Source organism: Rhinolophus hipposideros (genome assembly GCF_964194185.1).
Source record: "Rhinolophus hipposideros genome assembly, chromosome: 8".
Taxonomy (NCBI): domain Eukaryota; kingdom Metazoa; phylum Chordata; class Mammalia; order Chiroptera; family Rhinolophidae; genus Rhinolophus; species Rhinolophus hipposideros.
In genome coordinates, this window is record NC_138054.1 from 83,125,650 (window position 1) to 83,137,062 (window position 11,413).

General features: G+C 48.1%; 1 protein-coding gene across 5 annotated transcripts in view; it reads left to right on the forward strand.

Moving 5' to 3' along the window:
• The window catches only part of IFFO2 (intermediate filament family orphan 2), a 50,527-nt gene extending 39,950 nt beyond the window's left edge, over positions 1 to 10,577 (forward strand). For 2 of the 5 annotated variants that reach the window (XM_081056624.1, XM_081056627.1), the window contains 4 exons: positions 2,823 to 2,943; positions 3,082 to 3,174; positions 4,336 to 4,499; positions 6,280 to 10,577. In XM_081056624.1, the coding sequence (XP_080912750.1) occupies positions 2,823 to 2,943; positions 3,082 to 3,174; positions 4,336 to 4,499; positions 6,280 to 6,385 (484 nt within the window). In that variant the 3' untranslated portion in view covers positions 6,386 to 10,577. Of the gene's footprint in view, positions 1 to 2,822; positions 2,944 to 3,081; positions 3,175 to 4,335; positions 4,650 to 6,279 lie in introns of those variants that run through there. The other 3 variants (XM_081056626.1, XM_081056628.1, XM_081056625.1) reach the window with 2 other exon arrangements.
• Positions 10,578 to 11,413: the final 836 nt, after the last annotated feature.

Here is an 11,413-nt window from a genome sequence, read left to right on the forward strand (position 1 = left end):
TGGGTCTCTGGCGTCACCTTTCCTCCTTCCCCAGTGGCCTGTCCCTGTCTGCTGTCTCCGGAGTCCCTTGAAGTTGGGCACCTGAGCTCCAGGACTCTACCCCCACCCCCAACTTACCCTTCCCCTGCATCAGAGTCTCAGGGCTGAGCAAAGCTTTCTGACATGACATCTCTTCCCCCCGGGTCCTGGGTTTCCAACAGCAGGGCTGGGTTTGAACTGTTGGCTCTGATGGCCGTCATAAAACCTCCCAGAACCTCTCCTGAGAGGGCACACTCCTCTTAGCAGATTCCTCTGCCATTGTACTTGTTTCCAAAGTAAGGGGCAGGGACTCTCCTTATACTTCCTGTAAGGCTCTGGGGCTAGCTTACCATTACAGAGCCCAAAGATCACTCTCCCATCCGCTTCCTGTACAGATGGGGAAACTGAGGCTCAGAGAGGGGTGTGCAAGGAGCTGGGACACAGCCTGGCTCCCGACTCTCAGTCCAGTGCTTTGTCTCCGGCCCTCTCTGCACCATCCTTCCCTGGTCCCACTGCAGCTGAGCCCAATAAGGAACGTTGGAATTGGGTTTGCTCCACATTTCCCTGTACTTGCCACTGAAACAGAACTGAGATGGGGCTATGTTCTGGGGGTGTGCTATTTGAGGGTGACCCATAGACTCCTAGACTCTTGATTCCTCTTTCAACATCCTCCCCCCAAATCTCACACTCTCATCTTTTGCTGACAAGAGGGGCTTTGGAAGAGAACTCTTGGTTGGGTCTATATTTTCCAAATGTTGCTCTGGGCATTCCTGAGCCTAAGGCTGGATTGTATGCCCCACAAACCCAGGCTCATTTCATTGAATTAAAGAAATCGTGGTCCCGTTTTCATACAGACACCAGGGAATGGGTGAGCTGAAAGGGACAGACCCCAAAGCAGTGTTCCTGTGTGTACCAAACGGTTCCAATGCTGCAGAAACTGGCACCTGAAGTGTTGACAGGTCTGAACTGGATTCAGTATCCAATTAGATTGATCAAGTGGGTGGTAAAGTTGCCTAATCTCATCACCCCTCCACACTTGCAGTTAGTTCTAGCCTAGGCCATGCTGACCCCACCCTAGGTGGGGCCTAGGCCCCTGCCTAGACATCTCCGCTAGCTACGGGCTGAGACCCAAGCCAGTTCTCCTGAAGTCTTTGAATAATGCACTCGTGTCAGGCTGTTTTGTTTTGATCAAAATCGGTTGCTTGGGCTTCAGACCAAGGAAAGGGGGAAGAATTTGTTACTTTCTCTGTACTGCGGCCAGCCCTCCTCCTCGGCCCCGCCCCCTCCTCGGCCCCGCCCCTCCTCAGCCCCGCCCCTCCTCAGCCCCGCCCTCCTCCTCAGCCCCGCCCTCAAGATCTGTGGGGAAGGAGGGGGGAGGTGCCTTTTCCGAGCCCTTTCTCTGGTTCATCATCCTGTCTTTTCCGGCTTCCCATTCCTCAGCTGGGGTTTTCTTCAGATCCCAGACTCTGGAAGGAAGTGAAGTCAGCAGTCGAGTTTGTGATGCCGTGCGGGTCGACCCCAGGGACTCATCTGGAGCTAGCTCGGGCTGGTGGCGCCTCCTCCTGCAGCCCTGCCCCGCCCCCCCCGCCTCCCCCCTCCCCCCTCCCCCCCCTCCCTCTCTGCTCCCTTGACTCACAGAGCCGCCTACAGGCTCTGGCAGGAACTACATTTTGGCAGCAACCTGGCTCCAGGGGGCGTGCTAGTCAGCTTTTTACCAAAAATTTTTCTTCTTGGGCCCTGCCCAGTGACCCCCAGCCCCAGCCTGGACCATTGTGGGAAGGTTGGGAAGGTCCCGGAAGGAGTTGAGGGAGGGATTGTAGGCAGTGGAGAGAGCCCTGGGGTGGGAATCTGGAGCTTGGGACACACATCTTCCTTTTTGGCTGACTCACCGGGTCAAGTGATTTAACTACTGCAGACACCAACCAGCCTTCCCATCTGAATAACGAGCATGTTGCGCTGAATGATTTTTAAGGTCCCTTCCAGTTGGGATAACCATGTATCTCCAGAAACCCCTCAGTCCCAGGCAAACCCATATGGTCCGTCACCCTGTTTAAAGTTCTAGTAAATAGGGAAGCCCTAAAGTCACCCAGGCTTTGAATTCAAACCCAATTCCCAGAATGTATTGTTCTAGTCCATCTAATCCCTCTGAGCCTCAGTTTCCTCACCTGTAAAATGAGAATGATAATCATACTTGCCTCATAGGATTGTTGTGGGGATGGAATGAATTGCATTTTAATGTGTGCTTAGTGGCCAGTCTGTGCGCAGCCCGTTATGGGTACTTGGTGATGTTTTGATGGGGAGGGAAAAGCTGTAGGAAACGGAAAGAGCTGGCTTTCAGCTCCAGGGTCTGTTGTTACAGGTTAGCAGTGTGATTTTGGACAAAGGAGTTCTTCTTTCTGAGCTTCAATTTCCTCATCTATAAAATGGGAATAAAACGAACCTTTCTGAGTTGTGGAGATTATACAAATCACCTCGTGCAACATAGGGGCTCAATAGATAGTGGTTAAACGAATGAAAACGTTACACGATTGGACTTGGGAGGAAAATACCTTTAGTTTCCATTAAAGCCTGGCATTGTAAAAAGCATACATTTTCCAATGGTATAAAGAGTATGTAAACACATTCTACATTTTAAAAGAGTTAAACTCCAAGTATAAGGTGCATGTCCCCTTTGTCACCACCCATCTTTTTGGAGGGCTACATTGTAGGAGCAGACCTGTTGGGTCAGTGCCACTTTCTCTCCCCATCCCGACCCCTGGAGCCTGGCTCCTGTTCAGTCATGCCCTCCTGTGTCACCCCCATAGGCGGGAGACTTTTGACTTTGATGATGATTGTGACAGCCTGACGTGGGAAGAGAATGAAGACACGCTACTGCTCTGGGAGGACTTCACCAATTGCAATCCATCCATTGACCTTCAGGGCGAGGTGAGCCCCAGGGTTGGCTTCCCAAGGCAGCGGGAGGTGGGGGTTTGGGGACACCTCCTTTCAACTGTCTCTCGTCCCTGTTCTTTTCCTGCCACCCCCACCATCCAGTTACATTGTCCCTTTGTTCTTTTTTCCCAGCAAGAGGAAAACTTGGGCAACCTGATCCATGAGACAGAATCCTTCTTCAAGACAAGAGACAAAGAGTACCAGGAAACGATAGGCCAGATCGAGGTGAGGGCTCGGGCTGTGCAGCCCTCTAATGAAATTCACTGAGGTCACATGGTTGAGACCACCAGTGGCTAAGTGGCCACGTGGGAAGGGGCTGCTAGCCTGGCGCAGGCACATACTTGGGAGTCAGGCGGCCTACTGATTCCCTACCTGGTGCTGGGCAAGTCATAACCCCTCATAGGGCCTCAGTTTCCTAATCTGTAAAATGGGGGTGGTGATCCCTGTCTGCCCCAGAGGGTTTTTTGTTTTGTTTTGTTATTTTTTTCCTTTTTATTATTAGTTTCAGGTATACAAAATAACATAATGATTAGACATTTACACCCCTCACAAAGTGATTACTCCAACAAGTCTACTACCCCTCTGACACCGTACATAGCTATTACAATACCATTGACTATATTCCCTGTGCTGTACTTTACATCCCGTGACTGTGTGTGTGTGTGTGTGTGTGTGTATTTTTTTTTAAATTATAGTTGACATTCAATGTTATTTTATATTAGTTTCAGGTGTAGAGCACAGTGGCTAGGCATTTATACAATTTAAGAAGTGATCCCCCATAAGTGTAGTACCCATCTGACACCATACACAGTTTTACAACATTATTGACTATATTCCCCATCATTGTTTCGTGCCTACCAATTTGTATTTCCTAATCCCTTCACCTTTCTCCCCCATCCCGTTTTTGTTTTGTTTTTTCGTTATTCAACTGAGATGGTAATCCCCCAATAACAAGAGCTGACATTTAAGTGCCATTAAGGGATGCTAGCACTGAGGAAGCCCTTTACAAGTACACCCTCCCTACGGGGGGTGTATCATTTGGTGGAGGAGAAGGGTCAGAAACATGAGAGACACGAGGACTTTTCTAATCAGGTTCATAGAAAGGAGGGCAGAGATGCTGGGCAGGGTGGCGTTGGCAGCACTGGTGGGGTTCATCAGGGAAGGCTGCCCTAGTGGTTGCTAAGCAACGGTTCTCCTTTCACCAAAGCATTTCTAGGGGCCATGGACCAGTATGCAGAGAGCAGAGGCCGAGGCAGGGTCCTAAGGACGTGGTGTCCAGGGATGGCCTCAGTGCTGCCACCACTGAGGACATGAGGAGGGACCTGCTGAGGGTTTTACTACGAGGATGACTTGGCCTCCCCCGTAACCCATGTTGGTTCCCCACAGCTGGAGCTGGCCACAGCCAAGAGTGACATGAACCGACACTTGCATGAGTACATGGAGATGTGCAGCATGAAGCGTGGCCTGGACGTACAGATGGAGACCTGCCGCCGGCTCATCAAAGGCTCTGCAGACAGGTCCTCGGCCCTGTCCTCCCCGGGGATTCAACAGTTGGGTTCTCGTGGGGAATTTGTGGGGCTGCAACTTACAAGTCTGGCCTGTTTCGTCTGCCCAGCCCACGTGTCCGTCTATCCATGCATCCAATGAATATTAGTCACCTACCTACTACCGTGTTTCCCCAAAAAGAAGACCTAGCCAGACCATCAGCTCTAATGCGTGTTTTGGAGCAAAAATTAATATAAGACCTGGTCTTATTTTAATATAATATACGACCGGGTATAATATAATATAATCTTATATATAAGATTATAATATAATATCTATACTCTTATATATAAGATTATAATCTTATATATAAGATTATAATATAACATAATCTTATAATATGTAATCTTATAATATATTATAATATAATATCTATAATCTTATATATAAGATTATAATTTTATATATAAGATTATAATATAATATAATCTTATAATATATAATCTTATAATATAATCTTATAATATATTATAATATAATATCTATAATCTTATCTATAAGATTATAATCTTATAGATAAGGTTATAATATAATATAATCTTATAATATTATATAATCTTATAATATATTATAATATAATATAATATCTATAATCTTATATATAAGATTATATTATATTATAATCTTATATATAATATATACTAATGTTTGCTCCAAAAGACACATTAGAGCTGATGGTCCGACTAGGTCTTAGTTTCGGGGAAACACGGTATGTGCTAGATAACTTACCTATCTAATCTCACGTAACTCCCTGCCCCCACTGATTTAACAGCTGCTTATCAGAGGCCTACTGGGTGCAAGGTCATGGGGATACAGTGACAACTCCCATACCCATACAGTGACGCCCCACTTGCCGCTGAACTGGGGAGTAGAAGAGGTGGGCAGGGCACTCCTCTGCACCAGGCCTGATGGGCTCACATTTGTGCAAAGGAAGAAACTTCACTTCCTTTCCCATCTTCCAACCCAGGGTCTGTCCCCAGGAGACTGACATGCTTCAGGAGACTGACATCCCCCTTTTATTTGCTGGGGGACATCAAAACAAAGACAGAGCCCCTGCCTTTAAGGAACATGCAGCCTCGTTAGGGAGACAAACATACTACTAATAAAATGGGATAATACATGTAAAATACTTGGCACAAAGCACAAATAAATGTTAATTATTTCTCTCGTTATGAGTATGTACCTGCAGGCTGTGATTCAGGCTGTAAGGGAGAGAGAGGCAGTTCTGTGGGAAGCTGCGTATAGGACCCTAGGCTCAGCATGTTCTACCTTTAGGTCACGGAATCCCCCAGAGCCCACTGTCATTATCTCCGTTGTTCCGATGGAGGAGCCAATACTTAGGCAGGTTGAATAGTTTGTCCAAGGCCCCCATCTCATCAGTGATAGAACCAGCATTTGAACCTAGTGCAATTAACTACTCTCCAGTATGGCCTCCCTTTGAGCTCTGAGTTAGTTGGGGTTTACTGAGCACCAGATCTGTATTAGGTAATTGGAGGGTAAGAACCAAGCTCGCTCCATGGTCTCTGCTCCCAAGGGGCTTTCAGCACCCAGAGCAATTAGACGCTGGTGCAGGGGTTCCCAAGAAGTCTCGAGATCCACATTCGACTTGTGAGCTAAGGGGTTTGTAAGGAAAGCAGAGTAAGGGCAGGGCCTCAAGGCAGGATCTCCCTCTGAAGTTAGATCTTACAGGAGTGGAGTGGCTGCTGAGCCCTTTCCGCTCCTTGAATCCCTCCTGGGGTCCTCAGGTTGCCCTCTGACCATACCCCCTTCTCTTGCGCCTTCCAGGAATTCACCGTCCCCCAGCTCTGTGGCCAGCAGTGACTCAGGAAGTACAGATGAGACCCAGGATGAGTTTGAACGGGAGGCAGATGTGGAACCCATGGTCAGCTGATGACTGAGGCCCCCATGCCTGGTGGTCTTGGTGGGGGGGCCTCTGCACCCCTCTCCCCGTGGGGCCAGGAAAGCTCCTCGGAGTGGGGCTCCATCCTCACCACACCAACTTCCTCTGCCCTCCCTTCTCTGGAGGCTCCAAGGGACCGCTGCTTCCTTCTACCCACCACCAACCAGTGCCCCTTCTCCATCCACCCACCCAAGGAATGGTGCTCTCAATTTCTATTGTTCTCCACGTTACAAATGCAGACTTCTGTCCGGATGATGCTGTGCCTTTTCCCTTAAGCTGAGCCACTTTGAGCTCCAAAGAATTATTCCTAGCAGGTGTTTTTATACAAAACTCTTAGGTGAGGGTGGGGCCCTGGGCATGGTTTAATGTGGTTTTTTTCTACCCTCCCACCTGCTCCTCTGATTGGCCATGAGGTATGCCCTCCCCTCCTCTGCCAGCCAGTGATGACCGAGTCTGGCTTAGGGTGGTCTCCCTCCGCCCAGGATGGCCTGTTTGCTTCTGCAACCTTCCCAGACCTGGGTGAGGACCTCCCAGGCGTGTTTTTCGTTTTTCGCTTACCTAAAAAGAAAAGGTGGAAGGGGGGAGGAAAGATAAATTTGTATTCTTTTTGGATCCAGTGGCAAAGCAGAGGGACAAGGCACTGTGGGGGAAGGCGGAGCCTCACTGTGTTTAAACTACTATGCAAAAAACAAAACAAAAAGCAGCTTGCCTTATATGCTGTGGAAGGTAGACCCTCTCCCAGACTCATGGTTTTCCCTTGGAGCTGGGAGGCCAAAGCTAGGGCGGTGTGTCTTGCAGCCTCTCAGGGTGAGCACTGACTCGGGAGGGGGTTCGGTAAAGTTCAGTAAGGAGGCAGGGGACCCGCAGGGCTGTTGACCACCTGACTGCTTGCTTGGGATGTCTTGATGATTTTCCCTCTATTTCCAGCCAACTCTAAGGGGTTATAGATCTGTAATTTCTCTGTGAGAAAGTCTGAAGGGAACCAGGCCTGGTATCACCCCTTCCACAATGGAGCTGGGTTAGACCCACCTGCTGCCGTCTTCGTTCTCCACTGTACCCCAGTCGCCCACTGTTTGGCCACTGGCAGGCATTGGAAAGGGAAGAGGAGGGAGGCGATGAGGGCTGCTGGCAGATTGCAGGTGGAAAGACCCCAATGCTTGCTGCAGCAGTGGGAGTAGGCACTCAAGTGAGAACCATCCTTGTTTTGCTCGTGGACATATGTAAGCTTCTTTCCATACTTTTTACTCGATGGACCAGTTACGTAATTAATCAAGCCAGTATCTCTCCAAGACTTGAGTGGGCCTGGGTTGAAGGGCACTCTGTTTAAGCCACCTGCCGAATCTCAGCTTGGAGTCAGCTGACCATGCGGGTTTTTGGGTTTTTTTTGGTTTTTTTCATTTGTACCCACTCTGGGTGATTGCTGATTTTTGCTGTTGTTGGTCCCGCAGCTCCCCTTGGTGGTCAAAGGAGCAAACTGCACCCAAGGACCAGAACTCTCCACTCACTGCTTTTGTCTGGAGGCAGAGGAGGGGCTCTGGCTTAGAGTAGGATGTGGTCCCCAGGGTACCAACCACCTTTAAGAGCCTTCGTTCTCTTCTGTTTCCCCCACCTGTTCTGCAGTCTTAAAACCATTGTATATAATATTCATATATATGTAGAGAGAGAAAAAAAGAGTGTATGTTAGTATGTTATTTTTATTTATCAGAATGTGGTGGTCTTCATTGTTTTTTTCTTTTTGTTGTTGTTGTTGTTGGGAGGGGGCGTACCTCCTACTGTTCGCTGTGGCATTCTGGCAGAGAGGCTTCCATTCCCAGCATCTTTTATTAGCTACACAATCCCTTGGCAGGTTCCAGGAGGAACGATGGCTTCGGAGAAGAGACAGCCCCTTCCCCTCCTCCTTACTGACCATTGTTCTAAAGGTTACAGGGTTCAAACATACCTGATTGTTATTGTCGTTATTGTTATTATTGTGTTAGTTTAGTTTTATTTTAACCAAAGGTTATCAGAGCCAGTTGGGCTTGGACCTCAGCTGCTAAAAGGATTTTCCGTTTCCAGGAGGGTGGGAAGATGGCCGCCCTCAAAGGCCTCGACTGTCCAGGACTGAGGAAGGCATCGAATGGTGTGGTCAGGCAGGTAGATTGGAAGCCAGCTCCCAGTTGTCCCTCAAGGTGGTAGGAGGGTGACAGACCTACCTTTAGAGATGAGACAGTGAGGGTAACTTAGGTGACTGTGGCGATTGGGTCTAGTGGTATTATTTTTGCTTTCCCCCTTGTACACATAGGACCTTTGTCTCTGCGGACTAGAATACTCTGAATTTGTCCAAGGGGTATGGAAATGACAGGAGCCAGAGACAGACACTCGCTGGAAGTTTCCTTCCTGCTGGTTTTCAATAGCTGCTCTCCCCTGGGGAGCAAGGATTTGGGGCAGATGGATGGTGAGGGGTGGGGGAGCAGCAAGGGTGTGGTCAACCTGCCTCCTGCACAGGGGCCTGGATCTTGGCCTGGCCGTCTCCCTCCCCACCAAGTTCTTTACTGAGTTAGTTGCCGGTGGGCCTTGCCTGTCCCCTTGCCACGAGCCCACAGCTTGCCAAGAAAGACCCCAATGCTTGCTGCAGCAGCCCCAGGTCCAGATGGGACACTGCCCCATCCTTTGTAAAACTGTAAATACTTAATTTGGGTTTTCTATTTCTAAGCCCAGTGTCATATTGACATTGGTATTTTACATTATTCTCAGATGGGCTTCCTGTGCTGCCTTCTCTCACTCTCCTATTTTTGGGGGTTTTATAAAAAGAGAGGATTGGGGAGGGACAGGGAGAGGTGCTTCCCTTTGGTTCCCTGGTTGTAGAATACACACATACATACACACACACACACACACACTCACTCCTCTGAGGCTCTGAACAGGAAAAAAAAAATTATTGGCAAGTAAACACATTTTGTTTTCTTGTGGCAATATGTCTTGAGGTCTCTGAAGGGGCAGTCCATTTCAGACTTAATTCTGTGGGTGCAGCTCCGATGACTTAGGGAGAATCAGCCCCGTGAGCTTGGGATGGCGGAGAGGGTGTGGGGTAGGGGATAATATAAGGTGTAACTTAAGCTAAATGTAATCTATTTATAAAGCAAGAGACGCTCATCTATTTTTATGAAAGGAAAAGTTTTTTAATCTAGGGTAGACAGTTGTAGTAGCCCAGCATTTTCCTGTGGACACGATGCATGTTGCTGCTGGAGTTAATATAATCGGTACCCCTCACCCTGTCTCCCTGTTCTCACCGCCTACTCATGCACACCCAGGAGTGGCTTCATAAGAGTGTAGGCTCCACTCTGTGTCCCTGTTCCCTGATCCCCTAGCTCCTGGGTCCTTGGAAGTCTTAGGGGGAGGGCACTTGTGGGAGTGGGTGGGCAGTGGTGAATTCTGAATGGAGGTGGGGGGGAGGGAAAGGGGGACAAGCTCTGCTTCAGAGGGTGGGCTCTGATTAGTTACTCGAATTCTGGTCTGCCAAGCTCCATTTCCAGGTTAGCTGTGTTTGGCAATGGGACTGTCGGTTCAGGGACCACAGAGCTTACTTGAGTTGTTAGGCCGCTGGAGCAGGAGTGAAAATGTCATGAAATACCCATAGCCCAGTCCTGGCTGTGCCTATTGCTTGGGCTGCCAACCTTGATATGCTCCTCCAGGATGCTGGATGATGAAGTAGGGTGTTGGAGGCTTCCAAGCCCTGGTTCTAGACGGGCAGTCCCCTAGAATGGGGAGTCTGGAGGCAGCCAGTTGGGTATAGATAAAGGCAAATACTCTCTGGAAGGGAATTTTCCATGGGTGGAAGTTTTTCAGGCTCAGGGTGGGCTGTGTGTTAGTCTTGGGCAAAACTCTCACTATTCCTGCTATTAAGCCCTCAAGGAAATAAGACAAAGTCACCTCCCCCCAACACCCCAAGACCCCTTTGTGGACATTTTAGCATCTACCTGATTTTCAGTCCCGTCCAGGGAGACTTTCTATCCCATAGCCCCATTCCACCCCACTGTTGCTGTTTGTCTGCCAGCCGGGTCTAGCAACAAAGGAAAGGGGGGGGTTTATACTCATTGAAAGACTACTGATCCTACCAGAAACCAACCTGTTTACTGTACTGTTGTAAATATCATGCCCTTTATATCCTGTATATTGGCTTCTTTTAAATAAAGTGAAATGTCTTAGAATTGATGGTGTTTTTGTTTTGTTTTTTAATCTCAGATAAAGTGTTGATGGGGGTGGGGGGCAAGAGGACTAAGCGCCATATAAACGGGAAAACAAATTAGCCAGTGATAAAATAGGGAAATTTCACATCACCTGTTACATTTGCGTTCCACAACAAAATCTTTAGAAGTAGATAAAGCAGGATTTATAATACACATTTTACAAAAGGGGAAGAGAGAACCAGAGACATCACAAGCTAAGTAATTGGCATAACCTGTTTTGGAATTGAGGTCCTATTAATCACAAAACCCCCATTTCTTAAAGGGCTATTCAGTGCCCATGAGAGGCCAACTCCTAGGCTCTGGATTTGACATTGTCCAATGTTCTTGTTTCTTTTTAATGGCCAAATTCAGGGAGACATTGCCCCATATGAACTACCTCCCCTGCCCACCCCCACCTAGGGTTTTCTTCAAGGATGAAGAGAAACAAACAGCGACCACCAATTCCAATTTACTTTTTGCCATCTCCAAGACTTATGTTTAATGTTTCTTCTTCCCACTTCCCACTCCCCACTTTTTATTTATATTCCCAGAAATGTCTTAAAGGGTGTGACCTTCTGGAGGAAAAGGAGTAGCATGAGATAATGAGGGCATTCTAAGGTAGGTATTATTACCCCCACTTTATAGACAGGGAAACTGAGACCCAGGGAAGTTACGTATTTTGCCAGTGTCATAGAGAGGAACCACAATCAGCACTGGAACTCGCCTAACCAGGTGCTTGATTCACGCTGCTGGAGGAAATATAAACAGATAAATTAGAAGAGAGTGTAAGAAAAGCTATAACTTTAGGAATAGA